General features: G+C 60.2%; 2 protein-coding genes across 11 annotated transcripts in view; one reads left to right on the top strand and one right to left on the bottom strand.

Moving 5' to 3' along the window:
- Positions 1-2,083: 2,083 nt before the first annotated feature.
- On the top strand, positions 2,084-4,486 carry AANAT (aralkylamine N-acetyltransferase). The gene is made up of 6 exons (XM_047708068.1): positions 2,084-2,113; positions 2,199-2,378; positions 2,738-2,819; positions 3,139-3,376; positions 3,676-3,830; positions 4,177-4,486. The coding sequence occupies exons 4-6, from the start codon at positions 3,214-3,216 to the stop codon at positions 4,480-4,482; spliced, it is 624 nt and encodes a 207-aa protein (XP_047564024.1). The 5' UTR covers positions 2,084-2,113; positions 2,199-2,378; positions 2,738-2,819; positions 3,139-3,213; the 3' UTR covers positions 4,483-4,486.
- Positions 4,487-5,428: 942 nt separating this feature from the next.
- The window catches only part of RHBDF2 (rhomboid 5 homolog 2), a 28,063-nt gene continuing 8,027 nt past the window's right edge, over positions 5,429-25,464 (bottom strand). For 2 of the 10 annotated variants that reach the window (XM_047708059.1, XM_047708061.1), the window contains 19 exons: positions 18,365-18,555; positions 15,029-15,094; positions 14,417-14,581; positions 13,597-13,724; positions 12,880-13,075; positions 12,572-12,775; positions 11,529-11,657; positions 11,084-11,202; positions 10,743-10,940; positions 9,676-9,787; positions 9,385-9,459; positions 9,074-9,235; positions 8,610-8,719; positions 8,399-8,462; positions 8,200-8,294; positions 7,920-7,995; positions 7,669-7,769; positions 7,356-7,509; positions 5,429-6,672 (listed from right to left, as the gene is read on the bottom strand). In XM_047708059.1, the coding sequence (XP_047564015.1) occupies positions 6,253-6,672; positions 7,356-7,509; positions 7,669-7,769; positions 7,920-7,995; positions 8,200-8,294; positions 8,399-8,462; positions 8,610-8,719; positions 9,074-9,235; positions 9,385-9,459; positions 9,676-9,787; positions 10,743-10,940; positions 11,084-11,202; positions 11,529-11,657; positions 12,572-12,775; positions 12,880-13,075; positions 13,597-13,724; positions 14,417-14,560 (2,487 nt within the window). In that variant the 5' untranslated portion in view covers positions 14,561-14,581; positions 15,029-15,094; positions 18,365-18,555 and the 3' untranslated portion in view covers positions 5,429-6,252. Of the gene's footprint in view, positions 6,673-7,355; positions 7,510-7,668; positions 7,770-7,919; positions 7,996-8,199; positions 8,295-8,398; positions 8,463-8,609; positions 8,720-9,073; positions 9,236-9,384; positions 9,460-9,675; positions 9,788-10,742; positions 10,941-11,083; positions 11,203-11,528; positions 11,658-12,571; positions 12,776-12,879; positions 13,076-13,596; positions 13,725-14,416; positions 14,582-15,028; positions 15,095-15,333; positions 15,378-15,977; positions 16,042-18,364; positions 18,556-19,923; positions 20,082-25,464 lie in introns of those variants that run through there. The other 8 variants (XM_047708060.1, XM_047708064.1, XM_047708058.1 and 5 more) reach the window with 8 other exon arrangements.

Raw genomic sequence — 25,464 nt, 5'->3', positions numbered from 1 at the left:
TCTCCCACTCCCCCTTCTTGTGTTCCCTCTTTTGCTGTGTCTCTCTCTGTCAAATGAATAAATAAAATCTTAAAAAAATTTTTTTTAATTTTAAGCAGTCTCTGCACCCAATGCGGGATTTGAATTTGCAGCCAGAAGGTGAAGAGTCACTTGCTCCACAAACTGAGTCAGCCCTGCACCCCGGGTCGGTTCTCCAAACTTCCCTGTAGAGGGCGTCCTTCTCTCCGTGCTCGTCCACCCCACACGCCCCTCATCTCTTTCCCTCCCAGGCGCCTTGTCCTGTTATTCCAGTTGACCAAGATAGATCACCTTCGCTCGCCCTCCCCTGCCCCCCACGGGGGTTCGGATCCCCCCGGTCTAGTCATGTTGAGTGTACTGTCTTGTCTTGCTTTCTGAGGTTCCACGTGTCTGGGGATGTTTTCCGGGAAGAGTAGGGCCAGCACGGCCATCAGTAACCTGCTCTTCTCCGGCGGGCCGTGAGGGGGCGCAGGGGAGCCACAGGCCTACGAAGGACGGAGAAGGCCTTTACCTTAGACCTTGAGGTTGGAGGCGGGGGTGCCCAGCCCAGGTCCTGACCAAGCCCCCAGAGCCAAGCCTGAGAGCTCAGTCGTAGGTTCCGGGAAGGGGAAAGACGGGAAGCAGCTTGGTAGCCGTTGGGGTTGGGGGGGGGCGGTGTGGTAAGCTCTGTGGGTTTTGCTGGGCCTCAGGCAGCAGAGCGGCCCTGGGAGGGGAGGACCCCACAGACAGAGGTGTGGGTGCGATGGGCGTCTGGGCTGGCCTGGGGTCACCCCAGTGTCAGAGCTACGGAGGCGACCCCAGAATCATGGTCAAGAGCAGGCTTGGCCCGGCTGTGCGGGTGTAGAAGCCGGGCCCTGGCAGGGCAGGGAGAGCGTGTGGCAGGAGCGAGGGGGTGGGTGCTGGCCAGGGAGGGGCGCAGGGCTGTGGGAGGGGTGTGGGCGGGAGGGAAAGCAGAGAAGCCTGGACCGCCTGCGGGTCTGAGGGCCTGGAGGGGGTAAGAAGGAAGAGCTGGAGGCAGTCGCCTGGGGCTCAAGGCTCCCAAGGGAGAACTCACACCAGCTGCTGACACGACCCTGGGGCAGCCTTGGCCTTGGGGCAGAGCCAGGGTCATTGGTAATCAGGGAATTTGGGTGGAACAATGTCTGGGATATTTAAGTAAACTTCAAGTAGAGCATACAGAAACAAAAGTGCGCAAATTGGCAGCCTGCTGAGTTCCCACCACCTTCCTCCTTCAGCTGAAGAGCTGAATGTTGGGGGCGCCTGGGCGGCTCGGTCGGTGAGGCCATGATCTCGGGGCCCTGGGATTGAGCCCCGCATTGGGCTCCCCACTCAGCGGGGAATCTGCCTCTCCCCCTCTCTCTGCCCCTCGCCCCACTTGAGGTCTCTCTGTCTCTCAAATAAATAAATAAAATCTTAAAAGAAAAAAAAGAACTGAATCTTATGTCACCAGCACCCCAGAAGCCCCCCCTTGGGCAGCCGCTGCCTCCCATACACTGATTAAAACAGACTCCAGGGACTCAGAACCCCTCTTGCTGGGGGCTTCTTTCCTTCCCTGCTGCACTGGCGAGGGTCCCAGCGACGCCATGTGTCCTCAGGGTCCTTTGCTCTCACAGCTGGATGAGTTCCCTAAGGAACTAGGGAACTAATTCCCTAGTCCCTTACTGCTGATGGTCATTTGGGCTGTTCCCAGTTGGGGAAGCGTCTAGCTCTATCGGTGTTCAAGTGGGGATTGCGGGTCCCAGGGCGTGAGCCCCAATGTAGCAGGTACTGCAAGGTCTTCCAAAGTGGCGGCTGTACCCCCTCGGGGTTCTTTAAGTACCCCAGGGTAATGGCAGGTGTGGGAGACTAGGCAGAGTACCAGGGGGACGGGAGGAGGGCGCGAGTCAAGAAGGACCTCTTGCTTGTCTGGGTTGGTTTTTGCTACAGGTGACCAGCTAGTACGCGCAGAAGGACTTGACTCTCACGTCTGGATCTGGGGGAAGGACCTCCGAGGTGGGGGTGTCCGAGCTTCCAGAGCACAAAGGGTGAATGCCCAGGCCCCGCCAGGCAGAGCCGGAACAGGGATTAGAGCTGGACCCCTGAGGTTTAGCCCTGTGTGCGTCCCCCAGATTCCGGGCCCTCAATCAGTCACTGTAATCCCCCGCGTGCAATGTGTCACTCTGATGTTTGACCCTCAGCAGGCAGGGACGGGGCGGGCAGCAGCACAGCCGTGCAGGCTCCATCCTGCTGGTGTAACGCAGAGGCGGGGCAGGGATTATAAATTGGAGAGAACATTCCATGTTCCCCAGTGAACCCTCAGCAGCCAAGCAGGCCGAAGTCCCAGATTTCCCTGCCTCCCCCGACTGCTGACGACCTCCAGGGTGAGTGGCTCTGTGGTGGAAACATTGGGCCCCTGCTCAGAGTCCTGGTAAGGGCCCCCCCATCTTCCACTCCTCCCCCAACCCCGGGCTTCCAGCCTTCAGGAACAGGAGCTACCCTGCTTGGGGCTTCAGGGCATAGGGAGAAAAAGTGGAGGAGGGAGGGCAAGACCATCATGGGAGAGAGGTCCAAGGCGCCATAGGGTCACAGTCAGATGCCCTCCAGGCCTGCTCCTCCCTACCTCCCCAGATGCCCCCCATCCTCCCGATGCCCTCATGTGTGTGGGGTCCAGTCTGAGGCCCTCTGAGTAAACATGAAGGCTCCTTGAGGACCCACTTCAACTAAGGGTCTTTTTCTCCAGGGCCGATGGCTGAAGCAGCCTAAGAAGCTGGACCCACTCCATCTTTCACAGGCGAAGGACGGGGAAGCCCCTTTCTGAGCAGGTGAGACGGACCAACCCACGCCTCTCATCGTTGCGTTAGACGTGGTCAGTGGCCACCGCCTCCTGAGACTTAGATGTACCCGGAGGTCAATGAGGCCAGGATCCGGAGGTTTGGAAGGGCTGCTCCGTGGGTACTTCTGGCTGAGAGGGAAAGATGGGGACAGGGTACCAACATTTACAGCTCCCAGAATCCGTGTTGGGACTCGCCCAAACCCAGGTCCGGCTACCAAAAAGACAAGAGGTGAGGTGCACCCGCACCCTGGCCTGCTCCTGTTGGAGTTGAAGACCGCACCGTGACCCTCACTCCTCTCTGGTAACAGGTGCCAGAGGGCCCTTTTAGGTGACGAAGGCCACTTCTGAAGTTGGGGCATCCCCAGGAGACACCAGCAGCCAAGATGTCCACACAGAGCACACCCGCCCCAGAGCCCGAGGCCTCGGACATGCAGCCTGGGACCCCAGAGGCCCTCAGCCGCCAGCGGCGCCACACGCTTCCCGCCAGTGAGTTCCGCTGCCTCACTGTGGACGATGCCAGAGGCGTGTTTGAGATCGAGCGCGAAGGTGAGCGGGCCCCGCCGGGGGTCTGAATGCCGACACACTCTGCCATGGCTGCCCTTTGGGGAGGAGCCCCTGTCCTCGGTGGCTGGGCCCCCGGAGGAGCAGATTGGCCGTGCATTTCTGTGTGTGCGTGTGTGCATGGGTGTTCAAGAAGGCGGGGATGGGAACTGCCCTGGATCCTGTTTTCTTGTGGGAGAGGGTGGGGGTGGGGGGCTGGGAGGTGTGGTGGGGGAAGACCCCGCCCGGGGCTGCTGAGCAGATGCTTGCTGCCACCGAGTCATCCGCCGTGCCTCCCCCTGCAGCCTTCATCTCCGTCTTGGGCACCTGCCCCTTATATCTGGATGAGGTCAAGCATTTCCTGACCCTGTGTCCAGAGCTGTCCCTGGGCTGGTTCCAGGAGGGGTGCCTCGTAGCCTTCATCATCGGCTCGCTTTGGGACCAGGAGAGACTCACTCAGGTGACGGAAGGCTGGGGCTGGGATGCCCAACTGCTGGGAAACCTCTGGAAGGGAGGCTGCCACCCCGGGACCCTGGCTTCTCTTGCTCAGGAGGCAGAGGACGCCAGGGCCTGGAATGTCTTCCTCTGGTCTTCTCCCGGGTCAAAGGACTTTGGGGCTCAAAGGCCTTCATGAAGGGTCCTCCAAGGGGTGGAGCGTAGGGTACCCACTGGGGGCCCTCCACGGGTGGGAAGGGAGCCCCGTTCGGAGACACTCGGGAGACACTTGCTCCTGGCCCGGTGGGGGTAGCTGGGGAGCCAAGGATGGGCAGAGATGGAGCTGGACTCACATCCCTGCTCATTCCCAGGAGTCACTGACGCTGCACCGGCCCAGGGGCCACACTGCCCACCTGCACGTGCTGGCCGTGCACCACGCTTGCCGGCGCCAGGGCAAGGGCTCCACACTGATGCGGCGCTACCTGCAGCACCTGGGCGGCCAGCCGGCGGTGAGCCGGGCCGTGCTCATGTGCGAGGACAGACTGGTGCCCTTCTACCAGGGCTTCGGCTTCAGCCCCGTGGGCCCCTGCGCCATCACGCTGGGCCCGCTCGCCTTCACGGAGCTCCAGTGCTCCATGCGAGACCACGCGTCCCGGCGTCGGAACAGCGGCTGCTGAGCCTGGCGCCCTGCCCTCCCGGCTGCCGCCCCATGGTGCCTGCAGCCACATGCTGGGGCTCCCGCCCGGCCCCAGGGTCCCCTTCTCTCCCCAGCCGGGGCTGCCTGCCGAACGGTGCCGGAGATGGGGCTGGGTTGGGAACTGGGGACAGCAGGTGTCCCTGGACCGCCTCGGTGACTCCTTCATTCTTAGGAACCAATGGGGGACCCTCTGGGCAGACAGCCTCCTTGTCCTCGTGGGAGGTGCCTGGTGCTCAGAAGACCCTTCTCCCCAGCCTCAGGGATTCCCCTTCTCATCCTCGGCCCCGGAATAGGGGGAAGCTGGGCACAGGGCAGTGTGGGGGTTATCTCCCAGCTCCCCTCATGAGCCCCCCACCCCTTGCCTCAGACACCCCGGATCCTCTTCCCTCTAATAAAGAGTTGTGCTTGGGTGCCTGGGTGGCTCAGTGGATTAAGCCTCTGCCTTTGGCTCGGGTCACGATCTCAGGGTCCTGGGATCGAGCCCTGCATCCGGCTCTCTGCTCAGCGGGGAGCCTGCTTCCCTCTCTCTCTCTGCCTACTTGTGATCTGTCTGTCAAATAAATAAAATCTTAAAAAAAAAAAAAAAAGAGTTGTGCTGCATAACTTCCCAGGTGGCTTCCTGTGTGGGGTGAGGGCTACGGGTGAGGTACGGTGAACAGACGAGGGCTGTGCCTCCCCTCTGCTGCCGTCTCTGCCGGGGCAGTCAACCCCTCAATGCCCCTGGGGTCCAAGGATCTGACCCGGCCCTCTCAAGGGACCCCCTGAGGCTTTCCATGGGACCCCAAACCTGATTTCCGGTCCAACCAAACCCCCCACAGGTTTTCCACCATCCCTTTGGGCCCCAGCCCTGCCCCTGAGCTCATGGCTGACCCTCCATCAACAGCTTTCACTCTGCCAGAACCCCTCAACTCACAAAATGATACTTCTAGAGACTATCATTTACTACATTTGAGTCTTCATCCATATAAAGTTAGCGTTACTTTTAAAAATTAGAACCATAATATAAACCAGTAAAAAAGGGCCTGACTGAGCCTTGGGCAACCCTGGGAGCAGGTCCTTGAGGTGGCCCGGCCCCTGCCCCGACTTGGGCAGGAGTGAGGCAGAGAGGGGTAGGGCTGGCCTTCTCAGAGCCAGCCCACAGGGCAGAACACTGACTCCAATGGAGGCCCACGACAGAGGGAGGACGGCCTCTCTTCACCACCAGCAAGCAGAGGCTCTCAGCTTCCCAGCCTCGCTGTGTCTCCGTGCTCGGCCTCTGCCCCAGACCACGGCAGAGCCCGTCCCACACATCTGGTCCAGGAGCATGAAGGGCGGGCTCGCTGGGCCACTGCTGAATGAGGGACATGGGCTCATAGGGCAGGGAGGGGTGAGGCAGGGGCGGGAACCTGGTGGGAACCCTGGCCACGTCCCAGTGAGGGCACATGCACGGTAATTGTGTGTGCATGTGTGTGGTGGAGGGGCCAGCACCAGTAGGGGCTGAGGGAGGAGATGGGCAAAGCCCAGGACCTTGGGATGGAGAGAAGCCCAAGTTGGGGCAAGGGTCCTGCCAGCCGGGGAGCAGCAGAGGAGCACGTGATCAGGGTGTTCCCCAGACTGAGGAAGGGGGGCCGCCCTCCCTGGAGGACCCGGCCTCTGTGACTGTCCCTGTGGAGTTGGCGTGGCTGGCGGAGGGAGGGCTGGGCCCCCCGGTGGCGGGTGTCTGGGGCGCGGGCTGGGGCGCTCTGCAGACAGGCAGCCCGTCCCTCAGGGGTCAGTGCAGCACCTGGTCCAGCTCGTACTTCTCGCAGAAGCGGCTGGTGAAGGGCAGGCAGGTGAGGTACTCGATCCAGGGCCAGTGGATGGGGTAGACGTAGAGCCAGATGACGAGAGAGGCAAAGAGGCCGGCAAAGACCAGCAGTGACACTAGGATAAGGGCGCGTTTGCGGTACTTGTCGCTGGTGCCGAAGGTGATGTAGGGCAGGAAGGCGAAGGCCAGCAGCAGGCCGCTGAGGAAGCCAAAGATGTGGGCGATGTTGTCGATCCAGGGTAGGAGGCCACAGATGAACAGGAACAGCACGACGGCCGACAGGTTGAGGAAGGCCTTCCAGGGCCGCTCCAGCAGCTGCCAGCTCTGGAAGAGCTCCACGAAGAGGCAGGCGAGGAGGCCAAACTGTGAACCCGCCGGGCCCACCTGGGGCAGGGTGGGGAGGGGAGGGGAGCGGCGTCAATCCCAGGGGCCCGGCGCAAAGTCGGGGCGCAGCCGGGCGGTGGGAGCACCGGGACCCGGCTCCTCCTACGGGTGGGCTCCTCCCAGGGCTGGGGACCCCGCAACTGAGGCTCCTGGACCAGAGCCGGCCTCGTTGCACCCACTCTTTCTGCAGATACCGAGGACCGACCACGTGCCCAGTGCGAGGCCCGTGCTGTAAGCCGGACAGGCCTACACCAGGCAGCAGACGGCGGGATGGACAGACACCGAACAAGCCGAGGGCATGGGGTTGAACTGATGGGAAACCTGTCCCTGCTTCTATGGGTCACGAACGGTTGCACATTACAGATTTCATACAACTCAACCCACAGATACATGACATGCGGGTAGGCAGGCAAGGGTCACGGTCATGAAGAGAAATGAAGCAGAGAAAGAGAGCAAAGCGGGGGACAGGGGCTGGGAAGGTCTTTCTGGAGGTGATGCCTGAGCATGACGCAAAGGCATGGCTGTCCGCTGCCCCCAGGGACTAGGGGATCAGCCAATAATCCCACAGCTTAGCTGTCCATCTGCCGTCTGGCCCGGGAGGGGCCGCGCAGCCCTCTGGCAGCTCCGGGGGGAAGGGCAGAAGCAGCAGAGCTGGCCCTCCCCGCCCTGTCCCCTGTCCCTACCTCCGCCCGGTATGGGAGGAAGATGGCACTGGCGAGGTTGCCGGTGATGCCACTGAGAATAAAGATGATGGCAATGCGGTGCCAGCCGGCCAGCTTCTCCAGGTCCCGCAGGATGGTCATTTGGAAGACCACAGACACGAGGCAGTGCACCACGCTGGGGAGGGGGGCACAGCAGGCGTCAGCTGTCCCCTATCTGCCCCCGGCTGCCAGCCAGGAGTCCTCATCCACGGGCCAGAGCAGGGGAGGGGGGAGGGGGGCACGCAGGCAGCACAGGGGTGTGTGGGGGAGGGGAGGGCAGCGAGGAGCCTTTTACCCTGCGTGGAGGAACAGAGACAGCCAGAGCCTGTAGAACTGATCGGGGACCTCGGGGTTGAGGAAGGGCAGCAGCCCGCACACCTTGTCCAAGCAGTGCACCTGAGGGCAAGCAAAGCACGGGGCAGTCAGTGCCTGTGGCCTAGCTGGCCCCGATGTGGGGGTGGGGGCATAGATCTGCAGGCAGTGGGGGGACACATGGCCGCCGTGCTCACCTCCTCACGCCTGGGGCCCCAGCAGGCCCCACCTTACCTGGGAGCAGAGTGTTGCCTCTTCGTGGAAATAGCCATGCATGAACTCACAGTACTCCCGGGTGGTGATCTCACAGCTGCGGGCCAGGGAGGCAAGGGGATCCATCATAGCCCCGAGGACCCCTGCCCCCTGGCAGGAAGAGGTACCCCTCTGCGGGGACCCTAGCTCTGGGCCAGGCTCCCCTTCATCCTGCTCACACCATGGACGACCCCTGAGTTGGGGAGGGAGGATACTAGCCCGGGGGGGCGGGGGGCGACCGAGGGGCACGGGGCTGGCTGACCTGCCCTTGGTGCCAATGCAGCAGGGGCGGCCCTTGATCTGGCAATCCATGTGTAGGAAGCCGGTGCGGTTACTCCTGGCCTGCTCGGTGCAGATCTGCAGGGGGCGAGGGGGGACACCCACACTGGGTTGGGCCCCTGTGGATGCAGGCACCCCGCCCCCCTGCCCTTCCTAGACCATTCTCTACCCCAGACACTCACTGGCCACTTGGTGATGTCATCGGGCCAGATGTGGGCGCCGCTCGAGGCTGGTTCCTCGCAGGTTCTGGAGGCAGAGGTCAGAGGGGGCAAAATGAGGAGCTGTGGGCGTCCCCCAGCCTGCCACACCCACCCGCTAACATCCCCGGAGGAGGCATATAGGACACTCAGCCCTGTCTTCTCACAGCCCAGCTGGGCCATCCTGGGACGGTACCTGGGGTCTTGGTGGCACACTGCCCCTGATGTCCGCTTCTGGCCCAGATCAGACTTATCCATGGGGGGCCCGGCATCATCCTGCCACTTGACAAAAGTGGCTAAAGTCTCCTGGAGGATGAAGGAAGGTTGGTTATGTCTAGGATCACACCATATCCATTAGTGAGCAAGGGACCCTCTGGACAGGGGCTCTTCCCCTGGTCCCCAAGGCTCAGGCCTATCTCCCACACCTCCACCCTCCGCTGACCTTCCTAAGACCTGGGAACATTACTTCCTTCACTTCTGCAGGGCTGGGAAGGTCAGCACTCTCCCTGTGCTGGGCCAAGTATGGGGGTGTATGGGGCCCAGAAGGAGAGAGGGGATGTGGTCACTGTCCTTGAGGGCCCCTCCGCTATGCCAGGGGCAAGGGAAGGTGGTGTGCAGGGCCAGAGTGGAGCTGGCAGGGGCTGGAGGGCCTGGCCCCACCGAGCAGTCCTTCCGCTGGGTCTGAATGCAGCCTGAGTGGTCGTTCTGAACACAGCAGCCCGAGTCCCGCTCTAGGTCTCGCTCCCGAAGCACCAGCTGCTCGATCTGCTGGTCCTTCCGGATGCAGGGGGAGAACTTGGCTCCCAGGTGGATCAAATCAATCTGGGGGGGGGCAAAGAGTGAGCCTGGGCTCAGAGCTGGCCACTCGCTTTAGTTTCCCCTGGAGTCCCCCGGTGAGAGGGGCTCCTGGGCGGGCGACAGGGCCCCAGGGTTCCCTGCTGAGAAGCTGCCCATCCCTCTGGGGTCCTCACCGAGCTGGGGCCAATCCAGAAGTTCTCCTGCTGGATATACTTCACGCTCTCATACACACCTTTGTTCCTGAGCACCTGGTGCAGGGGCGAGGTGGGGCAGTCAGGGGTTTCCCCATCCCAGGGTAGGGACCCCAGCGTGGGGCTGAGAGGTAAAGCTACGTTGAGCCCAGAGCACCCTCCTGCATGGGCCAGGCTGTGGCCATGGGAGGGACTCCAGGGCTGATGATGCTGATGTCTCTCAGGGGTCTCAGGACCCTCCAAGGGGAGCACCCCTTCCTTAGCCTGACTCACCAGCTGGGTGGTGATGTGCTGGGCAAAGCCCACAGGTGCGATGCCGTACGTGCAGATCACCAGCAGTGTGATGATGATGTGGACAAAGGTCAGCCAGTAGGTGAAGTAGGGCCTGGGGACAGAGGCCGAGTCAGCAGAGCCAAACCCACATCCCAACCTCAGCCTGCGGAGCCCAGCCCCTGTCAGCTCTCACTTGGTCTCTCCCTTCCCCTTCTGTTCCCCTCCAACTCATCCTTCACCACAGTGACTTTGAAAATCACCCCCAGGTCTCTCTCCCAGCTTAAACCCTTAGATGGCTTCCTGCTTCCCCTGGAGTAAAGTCTGACATCACCGCCTCCTGCTGGCTGCAGAGCCTTACTGCGCCCACCCGCTTTCTCCTCTTACAGTTCCTGCAACAAACTATGATCCCTGCAGCCCCAGGGCCTTTGCACCTGGCATTTCCTTTGCCCGGGATGTTCTTCACATCTCTCTCTATCAGGCTACCTCCTGCTCATGCTGGCTGCAGCCCTCCCTGCCGGTCTGTCCACTCATGCTCTGTCCTCCTGGGACACTTGCTACACTCGTTACTCATTTTTTGGTTTTGGGTTTGATGTCGATCGGGTCACCCCCTGTGGCACATGGTGAGAACTGCCCCTCCCCAAACCTCTGGTTGCCCCCCGATGGTCCCCTCACTCACAGAGCTTCTAACTGTCCCTCTGGCCCACCCTGCACCCCCATCCCTCCTGCTGGAGCTGTTCCAGGGCTCAATGAATCCTTGATGGCTGTTGGGGGCGGGACTAAGGACACAGGCCAAGAGAGCCAGGAGGGTGGAGAGGCAGCAAAGGGCCCAAGGAGCCTTCCCAGGCGACACGCGTGCTCGTGGGGACACCCTGAGGGCTTGTCCCCGCTCTCCTCTCCCGCGCCTGCTGAATACGGGGTGCCACAGGAGAGGGACCGTCGGGGGATGGGGCAGATCTGTCCGCGGTTGTCCGCCCTTCTCCTCCCGCCTACCGCGGAGGGACTCCGGAGGGCGCGACGCTCAGCCAGCCCGACCCCAGCAGGCAGCCCCCGGCCAGCCGGCTGCTCACCGGTGACTGTCGAAGCTCTCCAGCTGGCGCTGCACGGTGCTGCTGATGCTGCGGCGGTAGCTCCGGTTCAGCCAGTTGCCCACCACGCCCAGCCCGTAGTGCCGCTTCTTGCGGTCGAAGGCAAAGTGCTTCACCCTGGACGCGATGCGCTTGCCGCGCCTGGCCCCGTCCACCAGGCCTCGGCCATGCTCCTTCTTCCTGGGGGGTGGGGGGTGGCTCTCAGCCTGCTGCCCCCGCCCCCCCATGTTCCAGAAGGGGGCTTGGGGGAAGACTGGGGGTCTGGGGAGCCCTCCCGAGCTGTGCCTCCTCCCTGGGCCGGGAGGAAGGATGCCCAGACTCACAGAGGCGTCTGCACCCCATCGGGGGAGACTGGGGAGGCTGAGCGTGGGATGCCCCGGAAGTAGCTGGCCGAGAGTGGGGGAGACTCAAACACGTCATCGGGCATGGAGCTCATTTCCTCCTGCGGTGGGGTGGAGCGGGGGACACAGAAAAAGACAGGACCTCAGTTCAAGGACAGGACAAAGCTAGACGGGCTCTTTGGGAGGGAAGGGGAAGGCTTGTGCCCATCCACCCTGACCGTGGCTCTCCAGGCTGGTCCCCCGCCCTGCCAGGTCCTCCACAGGAAGACAGTGGCCCGGGAGTCCCACAAGGTGGCCCATCCCAGCCCACCCATGGGCCTCTGGATCCCTCAGGGGCTCCCGGCAGAGCATGATCAAGGCCAGGTTGCCTCTCCTCACTCCCAGGCCACCCCATGCCCTGTGCCCGAGGCCCACACCCCATGCTTGCCTTACTAAAAAATGAGGAGTCAAATGTGTCTGCGCCATCCACCACGTCCTCCTCCAGGAAGCTGGGGTAGGCGAAGCTGCGTTTGACCACGCGGCACCGCTGGCCCGTGGCATCCAGCACGGAGCGGCCCTGTCACAGGGCAGAGGCCCGGCCATCAGGCCGAGATCAGGGGCCACTACCCCTGCCCCCTCCAAAGGAACTGTGAAGCCCCTCCTCCCGGGGCAGCACCCTGGGAGATGGGACCTGGGACCTGCCCAGAGCATGGAGCAAAGCTTCCGTAGCCCTGAACCCATGGCTCTCTCCAAGATTTTCGGTTATGCTCACCCTGCTGACCTCCTTACCTCTGGCTGGGGCGGCTACCTCCCGCGCACTAGTTCTGTACCCTCGCCCACCACACTCGGGCCATCTCCCCCAGCTGCAGCTTCCTGGCACAGCACCGCCAGCCCACGTCTGCCTCTTGGACTCCAGTCGTGGCTTCTCCTCCCATAAACCCCTCCTCACTAAAATCCCATCAAACCACACGCTGCTCCTCTGATGGGCCAAGCCCCTTCCACCTCCAGGCCTTTGCATGGGCCCTTCCCTCCGCTGAGAATACTGTTCCTTTCCTTCCTTCCCTGGGGAGCTTTCCCTTATTTTTCTGGATTCCAGCCCAAATGCCTGTCCCAACATCAGCCCCTCCCTTACAGAGGCCCCCCTCTCATCACGCTGAGTAGTGATACCAGCCCCCTCGAGGCTGAGAGCCCTTCAAAGGCAGTGACACTGGCTCGGTCTGCCCCACAGTCCCCGCGCCCAGCACATCACAGGCACTGAGTGAACTTGGGTGAAGGGTGGTCCCTACACAGGTCACTTCCTGCTTTCCCAGCTCGGGTGGGTGCAGAAACCGGCTTCCAGAACCATGGAGAGCTGGGTCTGAGAGGACGTGGGCAGGGCTCCTGGGCTGCAGGGCCCCTCCCTCTGCCCTTAGCACAGTCTGGTGGGGTGGGGGATGCTCTGAGAAGAGGGGGGGAAGGGGGCGCCGGGCAGAGGCCGGGAGGCATCCTCACCTTGAGGAGGGCGGCGGCAGCCTGAAAGCTCATGTGGGCCACAGACATCCTCTTGCGGCGGGGCAGGTGGGAACAGCCGGAGCGGACGCTGCTGAAGGAGGTGAGGGACAGGACCCCTGGGGTCAGCGGTGGGTGCGGGGCATGGGGCCTATCCACCTCGTCCGGGTGACGGAACGCCCGTCCACGGGCCAGGGGATCCACAATCTGGAAGGGAGGGCAGGAGTGAGCAGAGCTGAGGGTCCTGGGGCCGAGGCACCTGCCACTCCCCATCCCCCCACCCCACCCCCACCGCCACCAGGGGAGCCCACCTTGGGCATCCTGCAGGGCTTCGGCGACTCGGCACCCTGGAAGGAGGGCACCTCCTGGCTGGGGAGCTCCAGGTCGCGCTGGCACGAGGGCTTGAGCCGGCCGTAGCGCACGCTGCAGTGGTGGAGGCTCCGGCGCTGCCAGTGCTGTCGCTTGGCCTCCCAGTCACCGCTGACCCCGAACCACTGGGCCGTGCCCCTGCGGGAACACACGGAGCCATGGCCACGGGGGCCTCCATGACGCCCACGGCAGGACGGGGAGTGCACGTTGGTGGGAGTCACAGGAGGGGTGGGCGGGGCAGGTGACGCGGGAGGGGCCGTGGGAGGTGTGTGCAGGGGGGCCGGGAGACACGGCACGTGTGCTTGCCGTGCAAGGAGCAGATTGGCTCCCCCTCTGGCTCCTGGGTTGGTACCTGATGACCAGACGGAGAGGCGTAAACAGAGTCCGGGGCCAAGCCGGGCTGGGCAGGCCTTGGGGTCCCTTCTGAGGGCCAGACTCTCCCCTGCAGCCCTGGCTCCTTGAACCCCCAGCCTCCAGACTGTGACTTTCTACAAGACACCTTGGGCTTCAGTTTCCTTCCCCTGTGCATCTCCCCCCCCCCCCCCCCCCCCCGCAATATGCACATTCCAGCCCTGCCCTACTCCTTCTTCTTAGAAGGGGACACAGAGGCTGGCCCAGCAGAGGTCCGCAGGGCTGCTAGGGGCAGGAAGGGTGCTCACTTGCGAATGCTCTGGGACAGGGAGGCCTGGCGGCGGAAGCCAGGGCGCTTCTCTGAGCTGCCCTCCTGCCATCGTCCCCGTGGCTCCTGGAGGCTGACACTCTTCACGTAGGCTGGGTTCCTGGGCCTCTGTGGGAGGCAGGGCAAGAGGACAGGCTGGGACTTGGTGGAGCCCAGACCCTGGGATCGCTCTTCTTCGGTCCCCTACACCAGAACCCTGAGAACACACCTTGCTCCTAAGGTACACGCCTGAGCTGCTTTCCTTCCAAATGTAAAGTCACCTTCTCTCCACACTTCAAGGAACCCTAATGTGATTTCCCAACTCCCTAACCAGTGCTCCCCCTTGGCTCCCTGTATGCAAAACAGCCCCCGGGGTGAGTGGGTGGCACCAACACAGGACCCCTTTTATGCCCCAGGACACTGCTTCAAGGCTGCTCTCAATAAGCCCTTTATGGAGTGTTGGTCCAGCCCGTCTTCATTTCCATTCTCCAGGGGAGCCAGGGCTGCGGGGTCAGCTGCTGACGCCCTAACCCCCCCCCCCCCCCCGAGTCTGCCAGCCCCTCGGGGAGGGGGCCCAGGGCAGGAAATGGGTAGAACCGGGAGCCTTTCTCAAGGACTGTGCTCCCGGTCTCCCCATCCACTGACAACTAGGAGATGCAGCTCCGGCGCTCGAGGCTCATTCCATGTGACACTGGGGTGGGGGAGGAGGGAAGCGCAGGCCTATGTCACTGAGGCTCAGGCAGAAGGGGCCGCCTCCGCCCCACTGGTATTGCATGGGCACAGCTGTGGCTCCCCAGTGAGCCTCCAGGCTGCCCCCTTACCTGGGGAAGCATGCTGGCCTGCTCGCCCGGCGCCGGGTTCTCGGGAGGTGGGATGGTGATGGACAGGTTGGGCGGCTTCCGGCTCTGCAGGCGGCTGCTGGACACAGAGGAGACGCTCTCGCCATTCTTGTCAGCGGAGGCCATGGTGGGCTGGGGGCAGGGCGACTGGAATGAAAACAGGGAGAGGGGGTATGAGCGTGTCAACAGGTGGCAAGACAGAAAGGGACCTGGGGGCCCCGGTGCCAGGGCGGGTGGCCCGGGCAGAGAACCACCTGCAGAAGCCTAACTCTGGGGTCCAAACCACCCGAGCAGAGACTGACTCTGAACTGGGTGGGGTCAGATAAATAGGTCTATTTCTGTCCTTTGTTTGCATTCCAGGCCCGGAGGGGCCTGGGGAATCCCCACCTTTCTACCTCCTTCCCTTGGTGGTCTCTCTGCTTCAGGCCAAGAACCACACCCAGAAAGGAGCTGAGGGCAAAGGACAGAGCTACAGTGACCTTGACCGCCTGGTCACCCTGGTCAACATAGGCCGGGGCCAGAGGACAGCTTCCTTGACCTTGGGGCAGGGCTTGGTGGAGGACAAGAAGGCTCCAGGGCAACCGGGTGCTCTACCCGCAAACAAGAGGTCCACAGCTGTGCGGGGAGCAGGTGGTTCTCCGAAGAGCTGTCCCTGGGTTTCTAGCAAGGAAGTGGTAGCTCAGCCTCATTACCAGACAGACGGGAAAGCCACCACACTGGTTCCTGTCCCTTGGGCTGCCTGGTTCCTTTTTCAAAGGTAACTGAAACTGTCACCTGTTTGTACTTTTATCTTTTCGTGGAAGAAAAATGTTAATCCCAGTGATAAAATGGCATATGCTCATTGCAGAAACAAAACACAAAAATGACTCTGACAATTATAAAGCAGAAAGTGAACTCACAGTCTGCCCGTCACCCCGTCTTCCAAGAAAGAGCCTCTTTGCACCTGGAGAAGGATACATGTACTTAAAATTTTACACGCTCACACCGTATCCTTTCTTCCGTAGGCTGCACATCAATGCATACAGACAGATCTACCTTTTTCTTTTTTTTTTTTAAGTAGGCTCCACACCCAGTGTGGAGGCCCACAGGGAGTCTGAGCTCATGACCCTGAGATGGAGACCTGAAGATCAAGAGTGGGATGCCCAGGGGCGCCTGGGGGCTCAGTGGGTTAAAGCCTCTGCCTTCGGCTCAGGTCATGATCTCGGTCCTGGGATCGAGCCCCGCATCGCATCGGGCTCTCTGCTCAGCAGGGAGCCTGCTTCCCTTCTTCTCTCTGCCTGCCTCTCTGCCTACTTGTGATCTCTGTCAAATAAATAAATAAAATCTTAAAAAAAAAGAGTGGGATGCCCAGCCGACAGAGCCCCCCAGGCGTCCCTACCTTACCTTTCTTGATGACTGCAAAGATTTCGCTGAGTGGAATGCACCAAGATTTAACCAGACTGATGGCTGTTTGGGGTGTGTTTGGCATTTGGGACTCCTGTCCAGTGTTAACCAACGCCCTTGCCTAGACGTGCACCTGTCCCAGTGCTATCCCAAAACGAACTTCTAGAAGTGGAACTGCTGGGTTGGAGAGTAAGTTCAGCCTGAATTTCAGTGGATCCTGGGAAATGGCCCTGCCAAGAGAAGGGGGCAGTTTACCCCCCTTCCCCGCCCCTGCCCAGATCTGGGGCTTGTCCATACTCGCTCGTGGCCCCCACTCCCACTTCCCCTCCGATTCCACCAGAATCACTGCTCTGCCTGTGCTATCCTCCTCCCTTCCTCACTCGCTCTGCTCTTTCTCTGACTAAAATCCTTCGCTTTCTCCTCTCCCCACTTCCTGAAGCTGCTGGAGCTTACCTGGTTTCCCTTCTCCCAGCACAAGGCCAGGGACTCCACATCTACCTGCCGACACAGTGCTGACCCCGGCTATGCGGAGACCCAGGGAGAGTCACATGGGAGCCCTCTAGGTAAGGCCGTGGGACCAACGTGTGACAGAAAGGTGACACAGCAGCCACACGTGGCCTGAGTCCGTCCGTCCCCTCCACCTCTACGCAGCCCCCAGAGCCACCATCTTCTTTCCACTGAGGGGTCACAGCAGCCTCCTGACCCTTCCACCTGCTACCCCTCACGTCCCCAGCCTCATGACCACCCTCCACACAGCAACAGACGTCACCTTTTAAAACCACCAATCACACCACGTCTCTCTCTGCTCAACACTGTCCCAGGATTTCCCGTTCTCACCTAAAGTCCATGCTTCTCACTGGGGTCTCTGGGCCCCGAGTGGCTCTGTGTCCTCCTCGCCCCTGCACCGGCCACTCTGAACCCCTCCCTACCTAGCACCTGCTAAGCTCTGTTAGGAGGCACTGAGGGGTCACGGTCAAAAGTGTGGGGCCTCGGGACGCCTGGGTGGCTCAGTTGGTTAAGCAGCTGCCTTCGGCTCAGGTCATGATCCCAGCGTCCTGGGATCGAGTCCCACATCGGGCTCCTTGTTCTGTGGGGAGCCTGCTTCTCCCTCTGCCTCTGCCTGCCACTCTGTGTGCCTGTGCTTGCTCTCTCTCTCTCTTTCTGACAAATAAATAAATAAAATCTTTAAAAAAAAAAAAAAAAAAGCGTGGGGCCTCTTGGTGGCTCAGTTGGTTGAGCGTCTGCCTTAGCCTTGAGTCATGATCCCAGGGTCCTGGGTTTGGGCCCTGCATCGGGCTCCCTGCTCGGCGAAGAGCCTGCTTCTCCCTCTCCCCCTCTCTGTCAAATAAATAAAATCTTAAAAAAAAAAAAAGGCATCCTGCCACTCACTGGGTGGTCTGGCCTTGACCTGCACTTGACCATGAGTCACCCACATCCTCGCTTTGTAAGGAGGGAAAGACCTCCCCCAGGAGAGGCGCCTGAGCATCAAATGAGAGAATGCATGACGCACACCTGGGCAGTGTGCGGACACAGAAACTTGTTCTAGAATGTTCACAGCAGCATGGTCATCAGAGCCAAAAGGTGCAAACAACCCAGAGGCCCATCGACAGACCAACGGAGAAACAAAGCCTGTTCCATCCACATAATGGGATTGAGTCAGCCAGAAACAGGAGAGCAACACCGACATGGGGTCCAGCACGGCTGAACCTTAAAGATGTTATGTGAAGTGAGAGAAGCCGGACACCAAAGACCACATGCTCTGGGAGTCCATTCATATGAAAGCCTGAGATAGGAGGGAGGTAGGGGGACAGCAGCTAAAGGGTGGGTCTCATTCTCAAGCGATGGAAGGTTGCACAGACCTGTGAATATACCAGAAACCACTGAATTGTACACTTTTTTATTTTTTTTTAAGATTTAATTTATTTATTTGACAGAGAGAGAGAAAGAGAGTGAGAGAGGGAACGGAAGCAGGGGGAGTGGGAGAGGGAGAAGCAGGCTTCCTGCTGAGCAGGCAGCCCCATGCAGGGCTCGATCCCTGGATCCTGGAATCATGACCTGAGCCGAAGGCAGATGCTTAACGACTGAGCCACCCAGGTGTCCCTGAATTATACACTTTAAATGTATCTAGTTTATTTGGATTAAATGGACTAAATGTGAATTACAGCTCAATGATGCTGTTGAAAAAGTCTCAGGCAGGTACCCCATAAACATTCGGCCTCTGCCTGTGTTCAGCTTTCTATCCTCATATCAGATCATCACACAACAGAGCAGGTGGCTCCTTCCTATCATTCTGGTTCCAGCTTGGGTGCTACCGCCTCCAAGGAGCCCTTCCTGACTGCCTGAAGCAGCTCTCCCACTCCTGCTTCAAGCCTCTCCATGGCTTTACCCTGGTCACCTTCCTCTCTCTGGCGTATTCCCTGCAGCACCACCCCCTCCAGCAGAGTACTGGCCCACAGGTAGTATCTGTAGGTATTGGTTGAAAAACAAAAAAGCAAGCAAAGCGGCAGGTGCCTTGGGTGCAGCCCACGCAGCTACCCAGTGTCCTACCTTCTGGGTTTGGACTGAGCTCACTGCTTCCCAGGTCTTGCTGCAGGGGTCTTCAGAGCATGTTCTAGTCCTTCCCTCACTCTATGCAGATGCTCTGGGGTCAGTCCAGCTTCAGCTCCGTGTAAAGGTGGACAGATGCCAAGGTAAGAGGCTTCCAGGCCAAATGGGGCCGCTCACTTGGTACGCACAGCCTATAGGGAGGGAAGGGCAGGTTCAAGCAGGCGTGCTGGAACGACGCATCTTTCAATCTTCCTGACCTCAGTCTCTGCATCTATAAAGTGGGGTAATTCCATGGGCCTCATGGGTGAGGGATTAGGAGATCTGCTCTCCTGCAGTAAGGACGTCCACTCTGGGCCAGGAATCCCAAATCAGAACAGTCCCTATTTTTTGTGTGCATCAATGTAACTTCATGAGAAACGTGTTGGCTTCTTCTGATTAAGATTTCCTTTCAAACAGAGTAAGACAGATGTTGAAGGCAGCGTTCAAATGACTTACAAGTGTTTCTTTGGGGGCACCTGGGTGGCTCAGTGGGTTAAAGCCTCTGCCTTCAGCTCAGGTCATGATCCCAGGGTCCTGGGATCGAGCCCTGCATCCGGCTCTCTGCTCAGCAGGGAGCCTGCCTCCTCCTCTCTCTCTGCCTGCCTCTCTGCCTACTTGTGATCTCTGTCTGTCAAATAAATAAATAAAATCTAAAAAAAGAGAGAGAGAGAGAGAAAAGAGTTTCTTTGTTATTGTATTAGCTCTTTAACTAATTGAGATCAAACCCACACAACATAAAGTGAAGCGTTTCAGAGAGAATGCAGCAAGCTCGCCAGGTCTTGCACACAGGAGCTCTGCAGCAGACCCTCCCTTAGCAGAACCCCGCAGGCTGCTGGGGGCAGGCAGGTCAGTCCTCAGGAGCGCCAGGCTTGGCCCCTCACATCCATTATCCCACTTTGTCCTCAAAACACCTTTGAAGGTAGACATCTCCCATTGCTCCCATTTCATGGATGGGAATGGAGCGGGGCTCAGAGGGGTTAAGTAACTTGCCCATGCTCACACAGCCAGGAAAGGGAACAGCTGGGTCTTTTCAGGAAACAGGAGCCCCCCCCTACTGCCACCAAAGCTAGGGCACACTGGGGGCTGGACAGATCCCTATCAGGGTGACCCAGTATAGTCCAGTCTGGAAGGAAACTTAGTTTTATTCAACAGCACTTTGCAAACTCTGTTCCTCAGCGGCCTGGGGTTACCCAGAGGGGTACGTGGGCAAACCGGCTGGGGCCAGGTCTTTGCCCTCCCTCTGATTTCACGGGGTGGCAAAGTGTTCCAGCTATAAGACAGAGGAACTCTGGGTGTGCGGGGGTGCCCGAGGGGGGATCTGAGGCAGAGCTGGGGGCCCAGGATGCTTTCTGCTTCAGGGTTTGCCCAATAGACCGGGCATCCTTATTTCTATCCCGAAGTGCTGGGAGTCCTGACTCCACTCCTCAGGGCAGGCCGGCAGCGGGCGACAAGGCCCCTGAGAGATGACGGGCAGATGGGCCTCAGTGCCAGGCCAGCTGGCTCCTCAGATGCCACTTTACCTCTACTCTGGGGGCAGCTCCAGGACAACAGCCTCCCCTGGGGCCACTGCATGGAAAGTTCTCCGGTTTGGTCTCCTTTGGGATCGGGGGCAGCAAGAGGGCACCAGGCAGGCGCTGTTCTGCCCCAAGGAGGGAAGGAGGCAGACGGTGGAAGAAGGCTGGGAGAAAGGTTAGGACGATCTGCTGAGTCTGAGCTTGGGTGAGGTCATCAAGCACGTAGGCTCCCTCTGGAACTCCCTACTGATCACACTTTCCCAGAGTAAGCATCCAGTGCCCTTCAGAACCTGTCTCCACCCGCAGCAGACACACATTCCCTGCAGGTCCCCTGGCCCCTACTTCCTCACCTGAGGCCCTGCACCTAGCACAGCAGGCTCTACCTCATCCCCTGGGCAGCTGAAATGTCACCTCCTCCAGGAAGTCTGCCCTGTCACCATCGGGCAGAATCAACCACTTTCTCACCTGCCTCCTCTACCATACTGCAGACACCAGGCTGTGTATAGGTGTCCCCCTCCCAGAGCAGCACCAAATCTGGAAGTTGGCTTCCACTAATGGCTAACGGGATGGAAGTGGGGGGGGGGGGGCATATGCACTGTTGCAGACTGTCAGTCCACATGGACCCCAGACTAAAACTATCCCTCCCCCCAATCCTGGACTCAGCCCAGGAAGGGAGTGGCCCACTCTGGAAGGCTCCAGGAGGTATTCTCTGCTCTGCTGGGGATCTGTGACCATTGTGGGCTGATGACAGCAGATGCAGTCCCAGGATGAGCCCCCACTGGACCTCCCGCTCCCCTCTCTCAGCACAGCCCAGACTCCCCGGCCTGCCCTCCCATCCCAAAGCCATAGCACCCTGGTTGGGCCCTCCGGCCTGGCCTCCACAGTGCTGCTGGCATCTGTGCCAATGTCCTGACACTGGGGAGACCGGACTGGCCCCAGGGGACTTCTGGGGGCCACAGGGAGAAGTGGCTGCACCCCGGAGAGCAGAGGCAGTGCTGGGGGTACACCTCCCTGGGGAGGAGTGGGGTATCTAAGAGAGCTATTTTCACCGTCTTCATGGTCAGTGCCGAGTCCTAGCCTGGAGCCAGCTTTACTCCTTGGCCTCAGTTTCCTTCTCTGTTAAGCAAGGGACTCGGGGGCGCCTGGGTGGCTCAGTGGGTTAAAGCCTCTGCCTTTGGCTCAGGTCATGATCCCAGGGTCCTGGGATCGAGCCCTCCATTGGGCTCTCTTCTTAGCAGGGAGCCTCCTTCCTCCTCCTCTCTCCCTACTTGTGATCTCTGTCTGTCAAATAAATAAATAAAATCTTAAAAAAAAAAAAAAAAAAGGCAAGAGACTCGGACGAGGTGATGGCCCAGCTTTCACACCCACCAAGCCCGCAGCTTAGTACAAAACACCACTTTCCTACAGCCCCTCTCCACCAAGAAGGGGAGGGCCTACTCCTGAGACTTCCCCAACTTGTGCAGAAATGGTGGGTAGGTGTACCAGAAGCCCAGTGTCTTCCTTGGGGTGGTGGGGGGCAGAGGGTAGGGCTGGCAGTACAGGGGGCCACAGAACCCAAGTCTTGGGGATGGCTGAACCCAGATGGAAAAAGTGCCGGAGCTTTGGGAGGACCCCGCCCTACCCGTATCTCCCCCGCCCCAGAAATGCTTGCTCATTGCAGAGGAAATTGTGACATCCTGGGACAAGGCTTCCTCCTGGCCCAGTCACATCCGCTGCTCTAAGACCCCAGGGCTGCCTCAGCACCCAGACTGTGGGCTAGGGAGGGGTGGGGGGCTTGTGTGAAAGGTCTGAGAGCCTGCCCCACCCAGTGAGGCCAATGCTGGATCCTGGCCTCAGTGGGGCCTTCTGCCCCCGCCCAGAGTAGCAGGGCCTGGGTAAGGGCAGCGACTTCGGGGGGGTCCATCACAGGGTGCGGTTGGGGCAGATTCAAATCATCCTGAGGTGCCCAAGGGTTGGTACTTCTGTACCCCCCCTCCCCCGCCCCCCTACAACCAGTGATATAACCCGGCTAAGAGCAGCCCAGATCAGGCACACAGGACAGAAATGCAGACTCAGAAAGCGCTCACTGATGCCACTGGACAATCTGGTTTCCCCACAAAGGGTGGGGCTGGGCATTGCTGGCTAAGCCGCCGCCCCGTAGACACAGCCACAGTGAGCAAGGCCTCGGTCGGAGAGGTCTCCCCACAGAGCTCTTCCTGGGCAGGCTCAGGCAGGGTGCTGGATGAGCATCCCCTCTCCTCGAGCCCGTGTGGCCCCACTGTCCCCTCGCCACCTGCCCCCAGGGGTCTGACTCCAGTCCCTTCTCTCCCTCCCCACCCGCCGGCCCCCCAGGCACACCAGCTGGCTTCTGAAGGCTCCCCTGGTCTCGCTAATGGCAATGGGGTCTCGGCAATCCCCAGGCTCTGAGGACCTCCAGAACCAGGACAGGGAGTCAGCAGCTGCAGCTCTGGACGGAAACAGGAGGCTACTGACTTCGGTGCTTGGCCTGTGTGGCCGGAACTGGGGACAAAGGGAAGAAAGGGGCTCTTGGACAAGGGGTAACAAGCATCCCCTCCAGCAAAGAGGCGGACCACTATTAACTACTAGGCTCAATCAGGAAGTTAAGGGGACCTCCCGGGGTGGGGGTCGGGGGGCACACATGTCCCCTGAACCAAGGAAGGAAACTGGCCCCCCGCCCGGGCTTGCAGCTGTGGGTGAGTAGAGGGAAGGAAGATGGCCCGGGGCTGCTGGGAACCTGTCTATCCCCTGATGAATCACAGAATGATAGGGTGACAGCCAGGAGCAAGGAAGTGGCCTCTCTCCGCTGCTTCCCTGCCACAGAAACTGAAACCGGCTGGTCCCTCCCCACAGCCTTCTGGGAACCAGGGCGTTTTTAGAAAGCTGCAGAGAGGAGAGGAAGCTGACCCTCGCCCACTGTGCAACCCCCAGCAAAACCCCGAGTTCTGCTGACCTCAGGGGAAGTGGCTCCAGCTCCCCTCGAGACCCGGAAAGGAAAGCTTATGTAAAGGCTGTCATCTAACCCTGTCTCCCAACAGGCGTCCCGATGGCCCTGACTCACCCCAACACCTCCCTGCACTGCCAAGAGCGGGCTGGAGCAAAGGGCAGGGAAGTGCCCAGCAGACGCTGAGGGTCTGGGAACAAGACTTAAGAAGAGAGAAGGCAGAGGCAGAAAGGGAAGGGGACACAGAGTCCCTGTCAGAGGCTACGAACTCTAAGTCACTTGCTGGTCAGTTAGAGAAACCAGTGGGTTGCCCCGTCCTCTCCTTCCCTCCCAGCGAGCACCCACTTCCCCAGAGGTGCAAGTCCACGGACTCGACTGCACTGCGGGGCTGGGAGGCTTCGCCCCCCCGGGTGCAGAGGAAAACTGAAAGCACCTGCGGGTTTGCGCCCCTCCCACAGGGAGAGCCCCGATGTCTCCACCCTCCCTTAAAACCTTAAAAGCCTTTGCTCAGGGGCGCCTGAGTGGCTCAGTGGGTTAAAGCCTCTGTCTTTGGCTAAGGTCATGATCTCAGGGTCACGCTCTCTGCTCGGTGGGAAGCCTGCTTCCCTCTCTCTGCCTGCCTCTCTGCCTACTTGTGATCTCTGTCTGTCAAATAAATTAAAAAAAAACTCTTAAAAAAAAAAAAAGCCTTTGCTCAAACTCAGTTCAGAAGATAAAGAAGGGGGGGAGGGGGCAGCCAGTTCAGGGGCTTGGTGACCCACACTGGCTTTGCCCCATCAGACCCCAGGTTCTGGACTCCCTGTGACCCAGTTAATGTGGCTTGGGTGGCACGGCCAACCACAGACACGGGAAGTGGGTGCTGGGCTCCAGGCCCAGAGTAGGAGTACATGGAAGTTGGAAGGGGTGCCAAGTTCTTAGAGTGGGGAGACCCCAACACCCCTTTGTCCCACCCGCCAGGCTTTCTCGGGACCATGCACCAGTGGGGCGGGCAGAGACGTGAATGTCCCAACCTCTGCAGGGGGCCCCGCGTAAGGGAGGCCAGCTGGGCTGGGATGCAGGGCAGGCAGCACTAAATGCCACCAGGGGTCCCCAGCCGGATACAGTGCCCGACCCTGCCCTTCAAGTGCCTTCCCGGAGGGCGCTCTGGAACTTTCTGGACTCTACAAGCTGTCTGTGGAAGCACACAAGGGGACGGTGGCTGAGCAGGGATGCAGGTGCCCTCCCACAGCCTGGGGAAGCAGCAGCTCCCAGAGCCTGGGGGCCAACTGCTACCTGGGGACAACAGAGGGAAGGGAGCACCGGGGCTGGTCCCCGGGGGCCCTGCCCAACGGCCCAGCCTCCGCTGGGAGGGTGACCTGTCCTAGTTCTGCTGCTCCCTGAGCATCGCCATGAAGGTGAGGAGTCAGGGAGGCACTGGGGGTCCAGAAGGCCCTGGTCCTTTCTGGGTCTGATACCAGGGCACAGGATGGCTCCTGGAGAGGGACACCGTGTCGACCTGAGCTTGAGGCCAGCTGGCTTTGTTCCAAACATCGAAGACGATTTGCCTCTCTCAGGATCTCGAGGTATTGGAAACTGTTTTTTTGTTTTGTTTTGAAGTTTATTTTTTTGGTAATCTGTGCACCCAGCGTGGGGCTAGAACTCACAACCCTGAGATCCAGAGCCGCAAACTCCACCCACTGAGCCTGCCGAGTGCCCCTAGGAACTGGGTTTTCACTGGTCCTTAGCACTGGTAGAGGCCTAGACCCTGCTCGGAGGTTAGGGGAAGGGTGGCTTGCAACGTGGGTTGGGGAGCAGGGGAGGCCCGCTTCACTCCTGCTGGGAGCTCCCCGACACCTAGAGGTGACAGGCTGTTTCCAGACATGAGCACACTCAGTACACAGACCAGGGCTCTGTCTTGGGCTTGCAAGGGTGGGGTCCACCTAATTTCCACCCAGCTCCTTGTGGCCTGGCTCTAGACAGTGCAAACACTGTCCAGCTGAGGCAAAGGGGTCTCGGGTCCAACCCTCAACGCTGGGTACTCTTAGACAGGCCACTTAACGTCTGACCCCAGTCTGTTTATGCTAAAGGATGCTAAACAGCCCCCCAGGAGTCTGAAATCTGGGTAGCTCTGTCCCCATTAGCTGGGGCTCACCTTGGGTACGGGCGCCACGGAGGGACAAAGGCTGACTTATCATAGCTCACAGAGACGTAAGCACCTGGCCCAGGGTCATTCAGTCAGAAGTCAGGCCCTGGGCTGCCCTGGGTCCCCTCATCTTGATCCACTCAGGCGGGGGCTCTGGGTGCCCCTCACTTCTGGAGGCCCAGGCTGGCCCCCACAGCTGGGAGGGAGCGTGCCAGGCAAACAATTTTCAGCTTGTAAACAGTCATTAAGGAGCTAATAAACCCGACTTCCCAGAACCCTGCCCCAGAGCTTGCGGCTTCCCCAGAAGAGGTTGGCCCCAGCCCCTGTGACGACCGAGCTTCAGGGCACTTGGACGTGGGCCCAGGCAGGCCATTAAGGCTGGGGGTGTAAGGCTTTGTCAATCCCGCCTCACTGCAGCCCCCTGCCTCACGCTGGGGCAGCACGGATTCACTCGCTGTGGAACGAGGAAGGCTGTGGGGCAGGG

The sequence above is a fragment of the Lutra lutra genome, chromosome 16 (genome assembly GCF_902655055.1).
Source record: "Lutra lutra chromosome 16, mLutLut1.2, whole genome shotgun sequence".
Taxonomy (NCBI): domain Eukaryota; kingdom Metazoa; phylum Chordata; class Mammalia; order Carnivora; family Mustelidae; genus Lutra; species Lutra lutra.
The sequence above is the reverse complement of the archived record's forward strand: the minus strand, read 5'-3'. Positions and strand labels throughout refer to the sequence as shown.